General features: G+C 39.6%; 1 protein-coding gene and 1 pseudogene across 1 annotated transcript in view; one reads left to right on the top strand and one right to left on the bottom strand.

Annotated features, from left to right (window-relative positions):
- Positions 1-24304, bottom strand: part of ADGRG2 (adhesion G protein-coupled receptor G2) — a 71577-nt gene that overhangs the window by 33797 nt on the left and 13476 nt on the right. Inside the window, exons 2-5 of the mRNA XM_040266535.1 lie at positions 11211-11246; positions 6842-6880; positions 4642-4683; positions 961-1014 (exon numbers count right to left, since the gene is read on the bottom strand). Coding sequence (XP_040122469.1) covers positions 961-1014; positions 4642-4683; positions 6842-6880; positions 11211-11246 — 171 coding nt within the window. The remainder of the gene's footprint in view (positions 1-960; positions 1015-4641; positions 4684-6841; positions 6881-11210; positions 11247-24304) is intronic.
- LOC120882527 lies at positions 22765-23775 on the top strand (annotated as a pseudogene).

The following is a 24304-nucleotide window of genomic DNA, read 5'->3' as shown; positions in this document are numbered from 1 at the left end:
TCCTGCTATATTCAACCTGGAGAATACTACTAGCAGAAAGCTCATGTAAGTAAACCTTACATTCACACAAATATAAAGTATTTGTGGAACATTCTTTCAATGGAAAGTTTGCTTGTTTTCTCAACCATCCAACCTTAATTTATGTTACTTGAAATTGTTTCCTATGTTTTCCTATAATTATTGGCTTTTTTATATCATTGGAGCCACACTAAAACTTTTAACATTATAAAATACTCTGTTACCTTCCTCTTCACTCTTCCCATGATCCAGTTCTGACCTGTCACACCATGTTTTTCTGTTTTTCACATCTGCTTTCATTGATTTTAATAAGGAAGGGAGGCCATAGAGCCAAACCAACGTGAGAAAAGTGGTTGCTTCACTCCTTCTGGCCCATGGCAGAAGGGAAAATATTCCCATTTCAAAAATAGCATGTTCTCAAAAGGTTTCCATTTTAATTTTTAAAAACAGTGCACAGTCTTAGTTAGTGATGGCAAAATACACTATGGGCACTCCTGGAATTAGCATCCAATTAAACTAGATGTATGTGAGATTTTCAACATTCTAGTAGAGCAGTTTATTTTTCACAAAAGATAACATCCTTTTCTAAGTTATAATACTGAAGGTCCTATGGAAAAGCTTGAGGATTTTATATATAAGAAATGGCTTTTAATAATTAAATCCATTATTAATTATGTTCATGAGTCAACTCAGGATATTAGCTATGGTGAAAAATATTTGCTGCAGAGTTTCATGTTCTCATATTAAAGGAGTTAATCCATTATCTCACTTTCAATCATATCTAAAATTTGCTTTGGTTTTCATTTGAGACTCTGGGTAGCCAGGTGTGATGAAAAGAGATAAATCAGAGGGTCCCACATCATATACTTAACAGCAGGAAAACAAACTGTTTCTCTGTGGAGCTTATTTATTTGGTCATGTGTAGTGTACACAAGAACTAACCTGAGTCATTGCAAATAGATGACAAATTGCAGATATTTCTCTGGGGTTTGACACCTGCAAAGAAAACACAACCCAGCAGGTTAAACATGTTAATACCTGCAATTAAATACAACATTAAGAGAATTCACAAACTCGGGCACTGAACATGTACCCAAAATACTATATGTTGGATATAATTGGCTATGATCAATTCCACAAAGACTAAAGGAATGAGTTTTCATTTCTTAGCAGTTAAGCTATGGAAGTGGACTCACACCATTCTTTAGTGTGTCAGTATCTGATCCCCTACTCCTCCCGAAAATTTCTTTGTCCCATTCCCAATTAATCCTGCCCAATTATTAATCATTCCCAATTATTTTCTGCCTAATAAAGAAGGAATAGCATGAATACAACTGAGTATAGAGACTTTAAATGAAACAGCCCTTCCTTACTCATAGATTCTCTTTCCTTTCCTGAGAGTCCATGAACACTCTAATGCTGGTCTTAGCTCTTTATGTAAACATATGTATGAAATAACATCAATGTGTGATATCTTTTCACATGGGCAAAACCTGTAAAAGTCAAAAAATATTGGCTGAATATCTCCCACCTTCTATAGGCTTTGGGAGGTTCCAGATACAGACCCTGCCCTCAAGGAGCTTACAATCTAGTGAGGGATACTGGCCAGTAAATAACAAGTAATAAGTTCAGCTGCTCAGTCTGTCTGATTCTTTGCAACCCCAATGGACTGCAGCACGCCAGGCTTCCCTGTCCATCACCAACTCTTGGAGCTTGCTCAAACTCATGTCCATCAAGTCGGTGATGCCATCCAACCATCTCATCCTCTGTTGTCCCCTTCTCCTCCCACGTTCAATCTTTACCAGCATCAGCGTCTTTTCCAATGAGTCAGTTCTTCGCATCAGGGGGCCAAAGTATTGGAGTTTCAGTTTCAACATCAGTCTTTCCAATGAATATTCAGGACTGATTTCCTTTAGGACGGACTGGTTTGATCTCCTTGCAGTCCAAGGGACACTAAAGTCTTCGCCAACACCACAGTTCAAAAGTATCAATTATTTGGAGCTCAGCTTTCATTATAGTCCAACTCTCACATCCATGCATGACTTCTGGAAAAACCATAGCTTTGACTAGATGGACCTTTGTCAGCAAAGTAATGTCTCTACTTTTTAGGTTGCTGTCTAGGTTGGTCATAGCTTTTCTTCCAATGAGCAAGTGTCTTTTAATTTCATGGCTGCAGTCACCATCTGCAGTGATTTTGGAGCCCAAGAAAATGAAGTCTGCCACTGTTTCCATTGTTTCCCCATCTATTTGCCATGAAGTGATGGGACTGGATGCCATGAGCTTAGTTTTCTGAATGTTGAGTTTTAAGCCAGCTTTTTCACTCTCCTCTTTCTCTTTCATCAAGAGGCTCTTTAGTTCTTCACTTCATAAGGGTGGTGTCATCTGCGTATCTGAGATTATTGATATTTCTCCTGGCAATCTTGATTCCAGCTTATGCTTCATCCAGCATGGCATTTCACATGATGTTATAAAAAGTTACAGTGAAGGCAAAATGGAGTAATTGACAGTAAAACAGATGACATAGGCATACAAAGGAGGCAGAGATGAGTGGGAGGAGAAATAAGCCATGTTAGAACAAAAAACTTCACAAATATTAACCTAAGAAATACCTTCTCCTTTGGTGAAAGGAGAGGTACATCTTTTCTTTGATTTGAAAAGAGCTCAAAATTTACTCCACTGAGAATCTTTCCTTCATTAATTTCACCCTTGTGGCAAAGAGTTGACTCATTGGAAAAGACTCTGATGCTGGGAGGGATTGGGGGCAGACGGAGAAGGGGATGACCGAGGATGAGATGGCTGGATGGCATCACGGACTTGATGGACGTGAGTCTGAGTGAACTCCGGGAGATGGTGATGGACAGGGAGGCCTGGCATGCTGCGATTCATGGGGTCACAAAGAGTCGGAGATGACTGAGTGACTGAACTGACTGGCGAATTATCAAAAATCTGTAACAAAAGTGAGGGACAAATGTTGATTGTGTATTAGCAGACTGCTGAGAGGAAAAGGTTGTCATATTTTGCTGTCCATATTTTGCTGTCCTTGTTAGGTCTGGTTTGGTCAGAATTATGTATGCAATGTCTGGCTGCTATTTTATTTCTACTGCACTTTACGAGTGCTTAATTCTTTCCCAAGAGAACTAGTTTGGATATAAACTAAAATTATAATTTGAGTTAGTACATGTGATGTGGTTCCTGCCAGAATGATTTAGTTGACATTTGGTGTGTAGGCATCATGTTTCAACTAAGGGTTTTGATTCTGTGAGCAAACAATTTAGATGGTGAAAGGTACCTGACATGTAGATTTCTATACTGGTCCAGCAATGTTACCCACACCAAAATAGAAAGATTTCATTTAAAATTTACTTACTTATGGATATAACTCATTGAAAACATATACTATGCAAACACTATAGAATATACAGATGGTGGGTTGTAATGGTTTATATGTTCTTTACAACCATTGGTCTATTGCTCACTAAGCTTTTCATTCTATCATCTCTCCTGTTTCTCTGAATTTTTAGTAGTACCTTCATTTCCAGTGATATATGTCTCCTGCTATTCATGCATACTGAGAATTTTCTTTCCAACTGCTAGGGCTGTTATCCATAACTTCCCCCAAGGATATGGCCACAGGTCAGCATTTAAATCATGAGTGAGAAAACTTTCGCTGTAATAGATTAAATAGTAAATATTTGGGGCTTTGTGTGTCTAAAATATTTTTTGTCTCTGTTGCAGCGACTTTACTATTCATTGTGGCAGGAAAGTAGCCTTAGACAATGTATATAAACAAATGTGCATGGTGGTGTTCCAATAAAACTTTATTTACAAGCATACATGGTGGGTCATATATGGCCCACAGGCCATAGTTTGCCAAAACCTGCTTTGAATCAATTGGAAGCCTTTGTTAAGCAAATCAAGAATCCTTAATCTTATAATAGGTACTTAAAAGTACATCTCTTTTTGGATTTAAATAATTTTTGAGGTTCACTCCTCTAAGAATCTTTCCTTCATAAACTACATACCACTGATAATCATTAGCAGCAGTCCTTCTGTCTCCCATGCCTCTTAACCATGTCAGAAACGCTTGTGTAATCACTGCCATTATTCGCTCATATGTTCATATAGTTATCTGTTTGTTTCTCTTGTCTCTCCCCATAGACTAGGAGATTCTAGAGAGTGGGAATTGTGTCTAATTATTATTATATAATAATAATTATTATTCCCTGGTGGCTCAAACAGTAAAGAATCCTCCTGCAATGTGGGAGACCTGGGTTTGATCCCTGGGTTAGGAAGATCCCCTGGAGGAGGTCATGGTAACCCACTCCAGTATTCTTGCCTGGAGAATTCCATGGACAGAGGAGCCTGGCAGGCTACAGTCTATGGGGTCGCAAAGAGCTGGACACAACTGAGCAGCTAAGTACAGCACACAACACAGTACATTATTATATAACCCCAAACACTTAGTACAATTTAAGGTACCCAGTGCATAAACATCTATTCATTATGAACAGATTTCATTTTTAAAAGACAGGAAAAAGGTAAAAGAAAATATAAATATCCACCACTATTTGTTTAACTTTAGGTATAAAAAAAGAAAGTCTAGATATTGATAATAAGTCATACCTGATGCATTGAAGGTTTTTACTATAGTGATTTTAGTTTTTTCTGCAAAGAAACAATTTAAACATTAGAGAAGAATTGTTACTTATTTTTTAAAAATAATTTGCCATGAGTATCATTTCAGTGAACTGCTAAGAAAATCATACTGTTGACACCTTCAAGACACTATTGGTCATCTCAGCAGCAGGATGAATGAGCTTTACGTACTCAGATCATTGGCAGAGGGTGGGTCTGGATTTGGACTGCTGTTTCCCCAGCTGGATCACATCTGTTACACACCCCACTGCTTGCATAATCCTACCACAGTTTCCATGTACTGCTGCTAGACAAATTAATGTGGACTTACACGTCAGATATGCAGAATTAAGTCATTATAAGGATCTTCAGGTGATAGGTTGTAAAGAGAGGGCAATTCAGAATGAACATTAATGTAAACACTAAATACAAGATCGAAAATATTGCTATGATACTCTAATATCGTGAAGTATCCTACTATTTTCTTAAGAAATTAATATAATAATAATGTAATATTACTGACATAAAATTATCCTCAGAGAGGTAGAGAATATCCAACTACAGTCATACAATAAGCTCGTAGCAGAACCAGGAGAGAACTGTTCAAAGTCTTGATTCATAGGCAAATATTAACATACTCTGAGGAAGCAAACCTTAGAAATACCTTCCCAACACACTCTGGGGACAGAGCCATGGCTTGGTTTCCAGTGAAGAGAGAATGAGGCTCATAAATCCTTACTGTAAGGATGATGTAAGAGACTGTGTTCAGGGCACGGATTTGCTAAGAAGGTCTGTCTCCTAGGGTTAGTGGCAAGTTCTGAAGAAAACATCAAGGTCAGATCTTGGAGGAGCACTTAATGATGATGGTATTCTGAGTTTCAGAAACCTCATTTCTATATGTTATTGATGAGTTTCTGTTTCAGTATGTGAAAGAGCCATGGGCAATGATTGGTGGTAATCATAAAGGCTGACAGCATTTTGCATTAAGAATTATTTAAGTATATTGCTTGTTCCAATACATTCCTTTCCAGAGTAAATAAAACACAACTGTGAAATGAACTCCTGGTTCTAGTGAAAAAAGAAAGTGCTTTTAGGGAAGAAAGTTCTTCAGCCTCACAAATAAAAAATGCAAAATGGAACCTATGGAATTGAGAGGAAGATATAATAATATGACATAGTCTCAGCTCTGGGCAAAAGTACAGTTACACAGACATTCTCATCCATTGCTGGCAGGAATGCTGTTGGGTACAACTTTTCTAGAAGGTAATTCCGTAGTAGGTGTGAAGGGCCTTAAAATATTCATAATGCTGACCTAAATCAGTCCAATCCTTGAAGCTCATTCTACAGAAATTAGGGAGGAATGCAAAGATATTGGCACAAGGATGTTCACTGTAACAATTTCTATTTGAAAATTAAAAACAAATTTAATGTTCACATATGACACAAGATGGAATACTATCAAGTCACTAATAGTTACGGATGCTGAACAGGGGCTCTGACAATCTAGAAGGGTGAGATGGAGAGGGAGATGGGAGGGAGGTTCGGGAGGGAGGGTACATGGGTGTACCTATGGCTGATGCGTGCTGATGTTTGACAGAAAACCACAAAATTCTGTAAACCAATTATCCTTCAATTAAAAAAATAAATGAAGTGGCAAAAATAAATAAATAAAATCAACTGAAGCAAAAAAGTAGTAATGGATGCTGGAAAATACTTATAGCTTAGTATGAAGTCAAAAGGGCAAGATATAAAAATTTATGTAAACTATGACAATTTTGTTATACACTTATACATACTATATATGTATATATGATAGTGAATGGAAATATACCAAATTATTATCAGTAATAGTCTTAGGAAAGTAATATTAAAAATGATTATAATTTTCCTCTTTGCATTTTTCTATATTCCTCAGTTTTATGAGTTAAGATGAATTACTACTATAATCAGAAAAATAATAAATGTTATTTTAAATGGAATGCTATTGCTGTAAGAGTTTGGAAGCTCAGAAGTGTGGTGACACCAGAACTATAGAGTTCGGGGTCAAAGTAAAATGAGTAATAAGTCAACAGTTGGAGTCATAGGAAATGGGCAAGGAGATAACTTTTACTAACCCAGAGGAACACAGTGAGAAACTCAAGAAGCCACAGAAGACAAGTTATTATATTCAGAAATAACTTGACATTACCTGTTTTGTTCAAAGTAGATAACACGCTTGAAGTAGCATCTGAAATAAAGTAATAAAAAATTAGCACAATTTATTGGCATGATTAACAAATACATGCATCTTCATAGGTTCCTTAAACATTTCACTTTCCTTCAAATCCTGGAGAAGTTAAGAGAGTTTTGCAAAAGCCAGTTGGCACTAGCAAATGTATTTGCTGCCCACCCCCTTACCATACTATCACTCCCCAACTCCCACAGACAATGCCTGAGAAGCATTCATTTAAAAATGTGTTTCCTGAACACATGTTATGTGCCTAAAACACAGCAACACTCCTATAATTATTAGATTTAAATAAACTCATTCATGTTGCTTAATATTTTGTCCCCTTTTTTCTCTATCATAATGAAAGTCCCTAAGGGATACAGTTAGTATCCCTTCTACAGTTAGTACTAACTTTAATACATAGCCCTGGAGATGCTTAATGCATTTGTACCTAATGGTATACTCTTATAAAGCAATCTTTAAGGAATTCTATTAATTCGGAGATCTTGAACATGATATTCAACCAACTTTTAAGGTAATCTCATTTTCATCTTGTTTTACTTAAAATCTACCCTATTCGTATTTCTTTAAATGAAAATCCTTCCAGAATTTATTATTCTGGATGAATCTTTAAGGGGAAAAAAAAAGGTATGTATTATATTATCACACTTTTAAAAAAACCCACATAAATGGGATCCAAAAACTACTGCCAAAGTGATTTTGAAGATGTTCTTTCACTGTAAAAAAGTAATTGCACATAAAAATGATAATGTCTGGCCCTTTCCACTGGACCAAATGTGAATTTAAGAGTTTTGATCAGCATGCGTTGCATCTCTAATTGTTTAGCTCCTTAACCACCAACCACATGGTGAGATTTCATCTTAACTAAGAGATTGTGGAAAGTGTTGGGTTTTGACTGCACTAAGATGGAAACTGTCTACCCACAGTGGAAGGGAACAAAGTGTGCCGCCCTGCCCACCTCCCTCGAAAACAGCCCAATTCTTTGCTCTTTTCCTGAAGCCAGAGTGTTGGTGGTTGTTTTTTTTTTTTTTTTTTGGTATTTGATACTACTTAAAAATTGATAAAAATCATCTGTAAAAGGCTGTCTTTGAACACTCTGTGCCTCCAAATACAGGCTGAATCATATTAAAGTCACTGGATGTGTTTTTCCCATTTCAACAATCTGTCCTGTACAGTGTGTTGGCATGGTTCCGGAAAGTAAGGAAGGCTCTCAAAATGTAATCAATAGTTCTTTCCTTTCATAGAATAGTTGGAGTGGCAGACACTGTTCTCCCTCCATGATAAACCAGAAAGTCTAGGTTGCTCTCCAGGGTTGAGGGTCTGGGGGATTTTTTGTGTTAGTGTTTGTTATTTGAATAAGGAAACTTTCAACATCATTCATTACACATTCATTCATTATATTAAGGGTTCAATTTTTACTTGCTTTAGAAAACTTCTTACCATTTAGGCTTGTAGTTTCAACCTCTTTTATCCCAAAGAAAAAAGACAAGAAAAAGGTATAATTAAATCAAAACTTAACAAGTTGGGGTAAATCTAGGTTAAATTTTTTCAAAATCTTGCCTGGAGTACCATTGGAGTAGGGGACAAAATCAATGAGCAATGATTCAGCTGCTGGAGAAAAAAATTCCAATAAATACACTGAAACAAATTTATTTACTGAATTTTACGGAGTTAGAACTTTTGAGATATAATCATGAAAAGTAGACAACATGCTATCAGACCAATATCTAGTTAAATCTGTAAGTCCCATAATCACTCAGTGAGTATACATTTTATCAGAAAATCACAAAGAAAGGACCTAGGAGATGAAATAAATATAACTGTTTCATTTCACAGCCAACATGAGACTCATGACTGCAAAGCCTGCTGTGACCTATAGAATATTATGGAAATAAGTTTAGGGACCACAACAAAGTATTTTCAAATTTTTTCAGTCAGACAGTTCTAGACATGTTATAGTTTAATAATTTGACACATAGGTTCTATTCTGTTTATAATCACACCTGGTAACTCTACTCACAGTGAATTTAGGATTTTAAAAAACAACACTGCTATCACTCAATACTGTACTACCTAACACAATTTCCTGGTAAGTTATTTTAAAATACGGCTGCTATTAAGGCAATCAATCAGGTTGTAAATTTCCTGTGGAATAACTCCACTTACACTAAGAGGTCAGTCTATTGCACACGCTTTGCATGTTTAAATATTAAAAAGATCCAATAGTTTGACCTCTCCATATACACAGGACAAATAAACAGTTTACAACTAAAACAAGCTTTGCAGTAGGGAGCCTGATATTCAGCTGGTAAGGACAACATCTGGGTGTGTCGAGGCACTTGGCTGGCCTGTCTGTTTTAGACCATTCATGCGCTGGCTGAAACACACACACCCTGTCTGTCCTACATTACTGCTTCCAAATTTTGTCATTTACTACATTTTTTTTAGTTCTTTCATTTATTTATTTAACTACATTTTTAAAACTTACCAAGTATATTTCTTGAGAAGCAAGGTAGTTCTTGAGCAATAACATTCAAAGTGTGAATAGAGAATCCTTTATTTTGGGGGCAGAACAATATAATTTGGCCAAAGCTGGTTTTTAATGAATGACTATTCATTTTTCTGAATGGTGACACCACCCAAGGAGGCCTGCAGGCACAGCTGCAGAGGCCTGGATGTGTGCTGGCTCTTCCCCTTGGGCCCCAAGATTGTGCCTAGCATCTATGTTTCCAAACCCTGACCTCATTCCATGCAAACAGGGCTTTGCAAAGATATCACTATGATTAAGTCTAAGAAGACTAATACAGCACAAGAAAAATACAGTGGTTCATTTTATCCTAGAAGTGTAACAACGAAGGAGCAAACTAGCTTAGTAAAAGGAGCTTGGGCTTTGGAGATTTGCCGTCCTGGGTCTGAATCTTTGCCTGATGACTTAACAACTTAATAATAACAATCATTATTACTTGCTGAGGGTTTACTCTGTGCCGGGCACATGTGTTATTTCATTTCATTTTCACAACTTCCCTATGAGGTAAGTACTGTTATTCTCCCCAATTTATAGATGAAGAAACTGAGGCACAGTAAGGTGAAGGAACTTGTCCAAAGTCACACAGCTAGCAATGGAGATGGGAGGGTAGTGGCCAAATTCAAACCCAAGTAGAGTGGCTCCAGAGAATGAGCAAGTTTCATCGTGTCTGACCATCAGTCTCCTCATCTAGAACATGAATATAATGATCCCTATACTGTAAGACTGGAAGCAGAATGAGATGTTGGAAGACTTCTAGGCATGTAGTATGTGCATGAGCAGTAACAGTAATTACTAATTTTATTTAAGTGAATGAATTAATAACAGTAGAAACTCATTTTCATGCACTTTGGCCACCTCATGCGAAGAGCTGACTCATTGGAAAAGACCCTGATGCTGGGAGGAATTGGGGGCAGGAGGAGAAGGGGACGACAGAGGATGAGATGGCTGGATGGCATCACTGACTCGATGGGCGTGAGTCTGAGTGAACTCCGGGAGTTGGTCATGGACAGGGAGGCCTGGTGTGCTGCGATTCATGGGGTCGCAAAGAGTCGGACACGACTGAGCGACTGAACTGAAGTGAATTGAACTGAAGGACAGAACATGAGTTGACTCACTCCTTATACAAAAAAAAAAGACTGTTTTGTAACAAAAGATTGTTACATATACATTACAGAAAGAGAGAAATACAGGAGTCAGAGAAGCTACCTGCTGCCTCCTGAGGCAAAAGGCTGTGTGAAATTAAATGTTACTCAACTGTCACAGGCATCACTGTGTCATTAACTAAGGGATGGCGGGACCACATTATCCCTGAGGTCCCATTACAGCCAGCAGTCTCAAATGTGGGTTCTGTTCCTGGTTCCTGCCAAGATGGGTCCCAGTTATAAATTTTTTAAACTCATTTGCCTTTCCGATTCTCATGAGTCCTAAGCCTTTTGAAAGATATTCATTTAGTGTGGTGCTAACGAAGTATATTTAAGAGAACATTTCAACACTTTATAGGAACATTCAGCATATTTATGTTCTTGATACTCTTCAGGACACTTATGAACTAGAATACTAAAAAGAACACTGAAGAACATTAGTAGCTACCGTGATGAAAATCCACAATTTAGTCTCCAGCTGTTTAACAATGTGGGGGGATAGGTATGCCTGTCGTCTTTTGCTATTGATTTCTCAGGTGTAGGTTTAATGACAGAATTCAATTAAGCTTCATGCAAGAAAACAATTTTGCTGGATCTGACACTGCATGGAGAACTTTATTCCTGAAATGCCCCCAAAGTCATAAAATAACAATCTTACCAGATGGTGACAGCAAACTGGAATTGTAAGCATGTTCTGTTGAGAAAAAAGGTGATTTAAAGTTAGTTTAGTTTGTAGATAAACAACAAGGACCTACTGTATAACACAGGGAACAATATTCAATATAATAACCTATAAAGAATTTGAAAAAGTATATATATATAGCTGAATCACTTTGGTGTATACCTGAAACATAACATTGACTGTAAATCAACTATACTTCAATGAAAAAAATTTTAGATCAAAATTGGTTTAGTTAGTGCATGAATTCGTACATTAACATCTTTAATGGGAGTGAATGTAAAATGAATTACAAATAGCTACCAAAAGAGGGCAGTATGATAATTTACTAATATTTTCAACAGTCTAATCAGTTCTATCAATTCTCCACAAAGACTTCTCTCTGGTGAAGCAATTCTCCCAACTATTGACAGTGCTCTATATATTTGTTATATAATGGTCTGCTGCTGCTGCTGCTAAGTCACTTCAATCGTGCCCGACTCTGTGCGACCCCATAGACAGCAGCCCATCAGGCTCCCCCATCCCTGGGATTCTCCAGGCAAGAACACTGGAATGGGTTGCCCTTTCCTTCTCCAATGCATGAAAGTGAAAAGTGAAGTGTGGTCCAGTACATTTTAAACTAAAAATGATGACTAAGAATTTTGGTTGTTGGCTAATGTTCATTAGAATGTGTAAATGTGTATAACTGCATAAATTAAACTTCCCTTAACTGTATTTCTTTTTATACCTATTAGCACAGACTTTATACCTCTAATTAAACCATTTATTTATTCTGAGTTAACCTAGAACTGATGCCTCTGGGTATAAAAACTACAAGAACTGCTGTGTTATTTTGGGAGGATGCTCAGATTCCTTAAAAGAAAAGTAATTCTATTTTTTCTCAATGAAAATGAATACACTTACTGGAGAAACTTCAGAAAACAGATAAACAAAAAGAAGAAAATTAAAATGACCTATAATTTCACCATCCAGAGATAATACATATAAATCTGTGGTGCTGGAGAAGACTCTTGCAAGTCCCTTGGACTGCAAGGAGATCAAACCAGTCAATCCTAACGGAAATCAACCCTGAATATTCACTGGAAGGACTGAAGCTAAGCTGAAGCTCCAATACTTTGGCCACCTAATGCAAAGAGCTGACTCACAGGAAAAGACCCCAATGCTGGGAAAGATTGAGGGCAGGAGGAGAAGGTAGCGACAGAGGATGAGATGGTTGGATGGTATCACTGACTCAGTGCACGTGAGTTTGAGCAAACTCTGGGAGATAGTGAAGGACAGGGAAGCCTGGTGTGCTACAGTTCATGGGGTCGCAAAGAGTCGAATACGACTGAGCAACAAAAATGTACAATAAGACCATGTCACAAATTTGTAATATGATTTTTCTCATAACACTACATCCTAAACATTGTGTTGTATCATTAAACAATTATCCCCAATATAATTTTGTGATGACTGCATTGCATTTCATTGATTGGATGTGCCACTAATTTATATAACACCCGTTAATGGACATTTTAGTGTGTACAATTTGTCATGATTACAAAAATGCTGCAAGAAATCCTCTTGGTAAATTTTTGCATACACACTGAATTATTTCCTTCAGAAATTCCATGAATTTTGATTGCCAAGATGACCTACAGAAAACAAACCAATTTATACTGCCCTTTGCAGTACATGACTATTACTTTCCCAAACTGTAACCCACATAGGGGTTATAAATTTTTAAACTGTTTTTAGTTACAAAGGAATGGTTATTTCCATAGTAGTATCTGATACACAATTAAAAAGAATAAGTATACTAAAAACTAAAATTGCACAGTGAAACATACCTGGTAACTTGCGGGAACCTATTTTCCTTAAATGGTGGTAGGGTACTGATTATTTTCTGGGATAAATACAACGCAGTTCTGCTTGAAAGCACACTGAATGAATGTTCAAGAATTGGCACTGCCTCTTCTCAATCTGTCCTTCAATATATCCCTCATGCTACCTTAATATTCCACCAATCAAATGAGCCTGTTGCGTTAACAGGATTTTAATTTTGAGAATGCTCCTAGGAGCACTAAGGGGAAATCAGTCATTCACAGCTTAGAATGAATCGATTCCAATTGGCTGAAGTCTTACTATGTAGCAAAGATCTACCATCCTGAGCCATGTTGGAAATTTCTGGGAAGAATCAACATTCAGTATGGGCTACCTGAAAATGACACACTGGTTTAGGCAGGTGAGGTAGAGTGGGGGTGGGAACATGGCACAGACAGGGAACAGCACTGAGGAAAAGTTGAGATCAGGAAAAGGGGATGGAGAGTGATGCTGAAGGACAACACAGGATAATATTGCTTCCTTTTTAATTTTGTCCAGTGGCTGACCTGAGTCACCAATGGTTTCTACCTTCTCCATTGCAAAATCCTTTGATGAGAACTATGTACCCGATGGCACCCCCACTCCAGTACTCTTGCCTGGAAAATCCCATGGACAGAGGAGCCTGGTAGGCTGCAGTCCATGGGGTCGTGAAGAGTCGGACATGACTGAGAGACTTCACTTTCCCTTTTCACTTTCATGCATTGGAGAAGGAAACAGCAACCCACTCGTGTTCTTGCCTGGAGAATCCCAGGGACGGGGAGCCTGGTGGGCTGCCATCTATGGGGTCACATAGAGTTGGACACGACTGAAGTGACTTAGCAGCAGCAACAGCATGTACCCACAGGGAAAGGGGCTGATTTGCATTTTACCTCTTTCTTAGATGCTAGAGGAAATGGACAACTCAGGAGTAACAGGAGAGCCAGAGTAGAGAAGGGAACTTTACTGGGCCATCTCTGGGTAGATAGGTTTGGCAGGCATGGACTCACAATCAAGAAAAACCTAATCAAAACATAGATCAACGGCTAGATCAGCCCAGCCTTCAGGGCTCCCAGCAGAGACCTACATTGATGAAGGGAGAGAATCCAGTAAATAAAAGCTAGAGATTTTGAAATTATTGTCCACGTTTTTCCTTTGGCTTTTTTTCCCCTTCTAATGGCCCAATTATCAATGACTAACATTTTATTCACTTTTTCTGTCTCTCATTATAATGCTCCACATCACTCCTCCTGGTTCAACACAGAGATGTCCCCATAGGCCTTCCACTTTCCTATCAGCATGTTTCTCTTGGGCTCTCTCCTAACTCACTTCCAATTTATTACTAGCAAAGAGGTGGTCGGCATTTCCAGTGAGTCATATATTTGAGTTCCATGCCACTCTTAGGAGACAAAACATTTCCATTGTTAAAAAGATTCACAAGCAACGAAAGGAAAAACACTTAAATTTTTCAGACTTTCCTTTGGAAACTTACAAAAAGCAAATTTCAAAGCATTATTCATTTACTGAAGTGTTGATTTAAGTCCATAAATAAAATTATTGTGATCTGTCTATAAAATTTAGTCAATATGACTCCCTAGTGATTTTTTAAAAACAAAGTCCATATATTCCAATTATGATGAACAGGAGTTAGGCATGGCTAAGGTTTGAATGGAAGTCAAATGGGGGAACTGGCAACTCAAGAAACTGGCCCCCTCCTCTCCTCCATGGAGTCTCTTTCCCTACATCACCTCCCTGGCACATTCTTCCAGTTATTGCCACCACTTCCTCAAATCCAATCCCACATGGCCAAGTGTAGTCTGACCACTGCCATGTGAACACCTTACTCTCATTGCCTCTCTAACTCTACATATCTAAGAATTAGTCCCTCATCACCCCACAGCAGTTCCATACCTAATCATTCTTGAATTTGATAGACTGCTGGACATGTAACAGGGAATGGACAATTTTGACTCCATGTTGGATCTGTTTCTTTGACTGTAACCTTTGCTTTTCATTGCTTTTGTTAATATAATCATACATAACGGCCTGCCTCAGGGAACCCTCCTCTTCCTCACTGTTAAAGTTCCTTTGTTCAGCTATCAGGGAGGCAATCTGACCCTGCCCACCTGGGAATGGCTGCAGAAAAGAAATTAATATACCCCCTATTTTTCAAGATAAATGGCCCTTTTCCTTTACTTCACCTCCCCCAACTCTGTTCTATAAAAGAACCTGGCATCCAGACCCGATAAAATGGTTAGTTTGAGACATTAGTCTGCCATCTTCTCAGTCTGCTGTCTTGCCAAATAGTTGTTATTCCTTGCCTCAACACCTATCTGTAGACTCAGTGGCCAGTTGTGCAGCTAGCAGAGTGAGCTTGACTTAGTAACACCAGCTGAACAATTTAAGCTGGAAACTCTAATATGTTAGTTTCCTGCTGCTGCTGTAACAAATTACCATGAATTTAGCGGTTTAAGACAATGCAAATTCATTATGTTAGAGTTCTGCAGGTCCAAAGTCCACCTGGTCTGGTCAGTCTTGCCAGACTAAAATCAGGCTGTCAACAGCCTGCATTCCTTTCTAGACACTGAGGGAAAATGTGTGTCCTCCTTATTTGGATAAATGGCAGTTCCTTGCAGTTGGAGCACCCAGGTCCTCATTTTCTTGCTGGCTGTTAGAAAGTTCAATTCTAAAAGCCACCCACATTTCTTGGTTCATGCTCCATTCCTCAATCTTCAAAGCTAGCTACAGTGGATGGGGTGGGGAAGTCCTTCTCACGTAGCATCCCTCTGAATCACTCTTCTGACTCTCTCTTCCAGTTTTAAGAAAGCAAGTGACTAGATTGGGCCCACCCAGGCTATCCAGGATCATCTCTCCATCCGACAGTCCTGATCTTTAGTCATGTCTGCAAAGTCCCTTAAAGGCTACATATTTAAGGTTCCAGGTATTAGGAGGGGACATCTTTGGGGAGTCATTATTTTTCCTTTTGACTCAAAAATTCAATTTTTTAAACATAGAGAATATGAGTTGCAAGGAACCACACTTTGTGAAGAAAAAATCCCACAGGGGTAAAGTGAAGGGCCCAGAACCCTAGAGTTAGTTTCAGCAATATAGCTGAGTTTACGAACCAAAGTCTCACTCCTGACTCCTCCCATTCTCCACCTCCCACCCCCAGATCCAGTCATCCATCCCGTGCATTCTTCTCACCATAGCAGCGAGCTTTTGCACGGATTAAAGAGAAATGATGTGTGTGATGGTAGTAATAGTGAACACTGATTGATGCTTCCTGTGAGCCAGGCTTGACACATGAAGGGCTTCATACATATTTTATTAATCAGCCAACAACTGTATGAAATATGTGGATTCCTTAGAATCAGTCCTTTTTAGTGTTTGAGAAACTAAGGCCGGGCAAGGTTCTGTGAATTGTTCCACGCCTCCCTCAGAATTCTCTGTAGAGCTGGGGTTTGAACCCCAGCAGTCTGATTTCAGAGGCTACCCTCTGGGCCTCTATTCTGCTTCACATGATAAACTTTGCAGACCATAAATTAGTATATAAATGTGGAGTATTATTACTAATATTCCCTAATTTCTCTCTCATCTCTTTCTTCCCATGCACACTGTCCACTTCTAAACCCAGATCTTGATCGCCTCACACTTAAGTGAAATATTAGGAACCGGAATCTTCTCAGCTGGAAAGGATCCTGACATTCTTCACATTTGACTTCTCCCCCAGTTCAGTGAGCCAGCCACCAAATGCATACCACTGGCCACAATTTCAACTGAGCTCCGTTGTTCTATCTTGCCCAAATAATGGGACTCACATTGAAGTTTTTGAAAGTTTGAATTACTTACCAACATTTAAAAATCAGATTTCAAATAAAATTCCAAAATTTTACCCTTCCAAAATTAGAAGTTTCAGATGACCTCTGTCAGCTCTCTAGCCCTTGAAAGCATGCTCTGGCAGGAAGCTGATGGATACGGCTCTCTCCTCTATCTTAAAAGTGTATTCACTGATTCCACCATTTACTTAGCACTTGGGTGTATACCACTGGGCATTGTTATTAATACTTAACTTTTTCCCTGTATGTCTTGTTTTCCCAACTAAATGCTAAACTGCTTGATGCTTTATTATCTTCAGTAATCCAGTGCAGGGCTTTGTATGTGATAGATGTTCAAAATATGTTTGGATTGCCTGACGACATCATTATGGAGTCTCTTATCAGAAACACATCACAGGTAGTTCAAGAGCAGGAATTTAATGCAAATACTGCAAGGGGTCAGGTCCCTGTGATACAAACCACAGCAGGGGAAAGATGGGCAGATCTGAAAGCAGTGAGGCCGAGTCCATTAAGGAATGACTTAATACTTCTTAGATGGTTACTGCTCAGAATTGCCCTCTGGGGTAGTAATCACAACTGTCACTCCATCTTGCCTAACATATCTTCCAAAGGAACACAAAAATGGCTATTCAAACAAACAAGCATCTCCTGCAGCAACGATCTCAACACTATACCTTTATTGACCTTTCCTCTGTTCCTAATGCTCTCTTCCTGCTCCCTCACTCCTGATTCCTGGGATCAACTCAAAAACCACCTGCACCCAAGTCATACAAGGTCATGTGTGAGGTTTCTGAGGTTTTTCTTTTTCTTCTGCTATTTGATATGTGGGAAATATAAGACTTCAAATGAGAGACAGTCGGTTGTCTTTAAACCCGAGACTGTTGTAATAACTCTTTAATCCCAGCACATCCCCCCACCCCAAGTTGGATGGGAAAGATAAAGGCTTAATCTTTTAGGAGTGGATCTAAAAAGAATGACTAGACCCGTTAGCATGAATATTTTAGACCCAACTAAAATTTGTAATCCAGTGACAGTCCTTCTCTGGATTGAATTACTGTTTCAATGAGAGATGATTCAAAACAAGGCACCACGCCTTAGGCACTCTTATATGGGAACCCCAAGCAAAACAATATTTTTTATGATACTAGCTCTCAAGGACTCTTCCAAGAAGCATATTTTTCAGACTTTACTACATAACAGACAAAATGAATGAAAACATTTCTACAGTGACACAACCGAAATGTGTTTACTTAAGCTGTGACCATCTCACGTCACAGTGCTCAATAAATACTGACATAACATTTTTATTAAACAAATAATGACATCACTAAAGAAAACTTCAGCTCCTGGCTGATGGAATTTCCCCAAGTGCAAACAACTGGCAATTGTAGGTGGGCCTTGGCCAAAATGGGAAGAGTGAAATGTGTTCTTGATCCCCCTGCCTCTGGGTCTTGCTCCTCTCCCGGGTGAGGATAGGAGAACCACTCCAGAGCTGATCTGGCCTCTCTCAGGGGTTAACAGATCTAGCAGACAGTCTAGGAGATGCATTTTGTGTGTATTTACATGCATTTTTTTTCTGGGAAGAATAGAGTCCCAAAAGAAAGTCTATTTAAGTTAACAAGCATGTATACAGCATTACTATGACCCGGCACTTCATAAATATTATCTCATAGTCCTCATGACAGTATTACATGGAAAGTAATCCCCATTTTACAAATGGGGAAACTGAGGCACAGGAGGTCAAATAACATGGAAAGGGATAGAGCTAGGGTCTGAGCCTAGCCTTTCCAGCCCTACTAAACTGGGCTGCTTCTCACCTTGGGCTGTGATCTAAAACAATGATGGGCCACTGACCTGCTGGCCATCCACCCTGCTCTACCAGGAAGAACGTGCACTTTAGGAAGGAGGAGAGCCTTGAAGTAAACTATTTCTGACAGGTGAGGGATATGAGAGCATCATCCCCCACTTTCCAGCGTCTGTGCAGTTAGACATATAGACAGTAATCTAGGCTTCTGGTCAAGGCAAGTGCAGATAATGGAGTACTTGGGTTATGCTTTCCATTGTAAAATGCTAGCCACAACTTGGGTTCACTCTACTTCTAAAGGCTCGTAGCTTCTGGAGCTTTTTAGTCTGATATGTAAATGCTTAGTGCTTCAAGAGGCAGCGACGGAGTGTGCCTCTATTGAATGCTGGCATTAAGTCCAGGCATCTTCATGGAATCTACCTCCATGCCCATGAAACATGGCCCTCCATCCAGACCTCAGCTCCCTGGCCCTCCCCTCAGTCACTCTGGCATCCAAGCTGTCTCTTCAACACACCAGGCACAGCCTCACCTCAGGGCCTTTGCACTTGCTGTTCCCTCTGCCTGAAATACTTTTCCCATAGAGAACCTCTTGGTTTGCCCTGGTGTCTCTTTCAAATGTTGCTCAAATATCATCTTCCCTGAGAGACTGATTCAGACCACTCTATTTCCAAAGGATGAATGAGCATGCCTCCTTAAATAACTTTAAATGTGAATAAGAGACTAGGCTCTTAAGGGAGAGAGGTTCAAATGCTGGCTCTGCCATGAGTAAATTTCTGGCATTTCTCTGCTTGTATTTATTCATCTGTAAAATGGGGGCAACTATTTTAAATGAAATTATATTACATTTACAAAGTATTTTTATCACAGTTTCCACAGTAAGTTGTAATGTTAATTCAGGCTATATGACTTTGTGTCCTTGGATAAAATTTACCTTTATATAATAAACTGTTTTTCTTAATGCAAACAATGTGATATAAATAATTTGCAGAGGAGCATTTTTAAAAAATCATGTAGTTTCTAAGACTTGTATGATGTCATTTGCATTCTAATTCTAAAACATTCCTATCTATTCACTAATGCTTGAATAGTCAGAGTGTCTACTACAACACTGTGTTTGTCTAATGCAAATTTCCTTAGCTTAGCAACATTTTCTAGAAAGACCATAGGTTCCATCATTTTGTATTACACATCAGGAAACGGAAGTTCACAGAAACCATTTCAGAGGTGAAGGAGACTTGAGATGACCTAGTAGAATATTGTAAATCCAGAAAAGTGGCAAAGGTAGTCACTTACACCATATTTCTTTACTTCAAAAATCATTTATTTACCCACCATAGGTGGCATAAGGAAAGAGTGTGTGATCTTTATTTGAAATTAACTTTCTCCTGGTTTTCTACTGCTGATCACAAACACTGGATACAGTTATCTCTGTGGTCTTTGCTCAACACAAAAAAGGGGGGAAATTTTTACTTAAATCATTTGAAAGACAGATCTTTTAGGACTTGGAGTTCACTGGAAGAAAGTATTATAAGCCATAGGTCTGGAAAAGACTAGATACCAAATCAGTCCAAGCCCCTCAGTCTACAAGGGAGGGAAGAAGCTCAGGAACATGAAGGGATTTGCCCAAAGCTTGGTCATTTATTTCAATTTTTCAAGGCCTACTGTATATGAGACACTGGGGGTATAAAGCAGGGAATAAAACAAAACCCCTGGCCACAAACAGAGTTTACATTTTAGTGATATTATGCAACTCACTTGAAAGTTTTAAATTTCTACCTTGAAAAATATTCTATCACTGAAAGTTCTTTAATAATCCAAACTTTATGTCATTTGCATTCCTAAAGGGAAAGAAGAGGCAAGGGTGTAGGTCATATAAGACACTTACATTAAAAACAAGCACAACTGCCACAGACATCATTGCAAAGGCATCTTCAATTTACTTTGATGGTTTTTTACAGCACTGTGATCTTGTGAACATGAGGCTTCTTGCCAAGATCAATCTGTTTCTTCTTATTTCCTTGAAGCAAAGATGTACCCACATCATGGTACGTTTCAAACAGCATGTTCTCCTGGAACAATGACTTACTTCTTAATAGATTAAATCAGCAAAACTATTGCTTTTATTCCTCAGATGTCTTGGAGGTAAAAATCCATCACAAGATAAATGAATACAGCAAAGTTTCAGTAAAAATTGTGTAAAAGTTAACATTTTTAACTGCTTCAGGGACTAAATATTGAGGGAGTGGTTAAGGACCCAAGTTCTAGAATGCTGTTGTTGTTGTTGTTCAGTCACTTAGTCGTTTCCAACTCTTTGCATCTGCATGGACTGTAGCACATCAGGCTTCCCTGTCCTTCACTATCTCCCAGAGTTTGCTCAAATTCATGTCCATTCAGTCAGTGATGCCATCCAGCCACCTCATCCTCTGTCACCCCCTTGTCCTCTTGCCTTCAATCTTTCCCAGGATCAGGGTGTTTTCCAATCAGTCAGCTCTTTGTATCAGGTGGCCAAAGTATTGGAGCTTCAGCATCAGTCCTTCCAATGAATATTCAGGGTTGATTTCCTTTAGGATTGACTGGTTTGATCTCCTTGCAGTCCAAGGGACTCACAAGAGTCTTCTCTAGCACCACAGCTTGAAAGCATCAATTCTTAAGTGCTCAGCCTTTTTTACGGTACAGCTCTCGAGAACGCTACCACTTCTACTTTTCAGTTGTGTGAAGTGACTCCAAGTGTCCAAGCCTCAGTTCCCTCATTTAGAAAATAAAGGATTAATACTTGACTGTAGCTCCTGTCAGGATTCACTAAGGTAACACATGAAGCTTTTTAAAAAATACTTATTTATTTGGCTGAGCCAGGTCTGAGTTGCTGCACATGGGTCTTCGATCTTTGTTGTGGCATGTGAACTCTTAGTTGCAGCATGTGGGGTCTAGTTCCCGGACTAGGGATCAAATGTGGGTTTCTGGCATTGGGATTGTGGAGTCTTAGCCACTGGACCACCAGGAAAGTCCCAAAGTATTTAAAATGATGTGACAAATGTAAACCTCTATGAAGACCCACACCCTCTCCAGCCTTCTGTTCTTTCATCCTGCAGATACTGTTAGTTTAGGGACTCAACCTTTCAAAGTGAAGGTAAAGTCACTCAGTGTCTGACTCTTTGTGAACCCATGGACTGACTACACAGTCCATGGAATTCTCCAGGCCTGAATACTGCAGTGGGTAGCCTTTTCCTTCTCCAGGGGATCTTCCCAACCCAGGGATCGAATGCAAGTCTCCCATATTGCAGGCAGATTCTTGACAGCTGAGCCACAAGGAAAGCCCAATACTGGAGTGGGTAGCCTGTCCCAGGAATTGGACCAGGGTCTTCTAGCATTGCAGGCAGATTCTTTACCAACTGAGCTATCAGGGAAGACAACCTTTCAAAAACCTCAGGTTATCTCCATTTTCACTTGAGATCCCTAGCCTCTTTCAGTGTTTTTCAGATGGCTACCACTGTTTCAGCATCAAATCCAAACTGAAAATATCCAGGCACAGCATTATCAAATAGAACTTTCTGCAACGATGGAAATACTGTGTCTGCACTGTCCCATAAGGCAGCCACTAGCCCCGGGTGAACACTGAGTGCTTGACATATAACTTGTGTGACTGAGGATCTGAATTTCTACTTTCACTTCATTTTAATTAATTTAATTTTAAATAGCCACATCTGTCTAGTGGCTATCATATTAGAGAGAGTGCATGTCTAGAGGAAGAGGAGAAACCTGGAGTGTCAAGAGTGGGGAAATTTTTCCTAGAAGTCCCCCAGCAGATTTTCCCAGGTGTCTCTTTGGGCTAAAGCTGGTCACATGCCTACTCCTAAATCAAATATTGGCAAGGAAAACCATTTCCACAGGTAGCTTAAAATAATCAAGATTCAGTGCAGGCACGGCAGCCCCAGCCCTGGCAGTGCCTGAGCTAGAGCAGGCAGCAGGGCATGGAGGGGCTCAGAGGAGCTGAGCTGGCCCGTGGTGGGTGAGGGGCCCAGCTGGACACTTCTCTCTTCTTTCTGTAATTGATAGTTTGGGTGGTAAAGAGATGGCTGACAGTGTCAAAACCTTCCTGCAGGACCTTGCCAGGAGAATCAAAAGACTCCATCTGGGGAATTTGTACCATCTCAAAGCTAAATGCTTGAATTCAGCAAAAGAGACAGGAGCAGCGTTGAAGAAGGGCAAGCAGTGTCCTGGCTCAGAGGAGAGCCCAAAGCATAGAAAGGAAGCAAGAGAGTGAACCACATATTGTTAGAATTTTTCAGTGCTGCACTTGGAATGGTGGAGTTTTCTGGTTCAGTCTCATTTTTTCGAATTCCTGTCCTTCAATCAGTAACAGCCCAGATTATTGGTGATCCATACTACATGGGGATGTCTGGTTGTGGCTGGAGTTCTTCCTTACATCACTTTTCAGTGCTTTCTGGGTGCTGCCCCTCTTTGTGCTCAACAAAGTCGTCAACATGATTTGGTTTCAGGATATAGGCAACCTGGCTGGCATTCAAGGTATCGGGGAGGAAGCCTCACCCATTCCCTAGTATCAGGAAAATAAATGCTGACATGCTCTTCAACTGCTTGCTTCAGGCTCTCTTCCTCCTCCAAGGGATGTTTGTGAGTCTCTTTCCCATCCATCTTATTGGTCAGCTGGTTAATCTCCTGCATACTATACTGCTTCGTATATCGTTGGTTCAATAAAGGAATTGAAATGCACCAATGGCTGCCAAACATGGAAAGGAACTGGCCTTACTACTTTGGATTTGGTTTGCCCCTGGCTTTCCTCACAGCAATGCAGTCCTCCTTCATTGTCAGTGGCTGCCTCTTCTCCATGCTCTTTCCTTTATTCATTATCAGCACCAATGAAGCAAAGACGCCTGGCAAAGCATACCTTTTCCAGTTGTGCCTCTTCTCCTTGGTAGTTTTCTTAAGCAAAAGACTCTTCCACAAGACAGCCTACCTGCTGTCGGCCCTAAGTAGATCTACTTCTGCAGAAAAATTCCCATCACCACATCCATCTCCTGCCAAACTGAAGGCTGCTGCAGGCCACTGAGTTGGTCACCCACCATCCAGAGTAGGTGGGTAGGATCAGAAAGACACTGTGGCAGCTCTTTTCTTGGCTCACCTCCATCCCCTCCCAAGGAAGGTGAGGCCTACCCTGCCAAGAGCCCTGCCCACACTCCATTCTCTGAAGAATCCAGATTTTTGTCTCGTGCATGTAAAAGGCAGAATCTTCCTGATACCAACCAGTATGGATTTTCAACACCGGTAAGTCTGAAAGGACCATAGGTTTTTCTGCAGTTCTTTTCTAGCATTTGCCAGCCCCATGCCTGGACTGATGTGAATACTCTCTCCCTGTGCCATTTCCCCTCTCACTTCCCCATCTTGCCTTCCACCACTCTTGGATGAATGGATTTTTGTAATTCGACCTGTTGTATTTGGTGGACCTGTTATTTTTGTTTTACTGTGAAGCACATACATTGGGTGTGGGAGGGACAGGAGGCTCGGCTGCTCCTGGTCACTCACTTTATAGTCATCACTGTCTTGTTTCTTGTAACTCAGGTTAGATTTTGGTCTCTTGC

This window comes from Oryx dammah, unplaced genomic scaffold (assembly GCF_014754425.2).
Source record: "Oryx dammah isolate SB20612 unplaced genomic scaffold, SCBI_Odam_1.1 HiC_scaffold_23, whole genome shotgun sequence".
NCBI classification, from domain to species: domain Eukaryota; kingdom Metazoa; phylum Chordata; class Mammalia; order Artiodactyla; family Bovidae; genus Oryx; species Oryx dammah.
The sequence above is the reverse complement of the archived record's forward strand: the minus strand, read 5'-3'. Positions and strand labels throughout refer to the sequence as shown.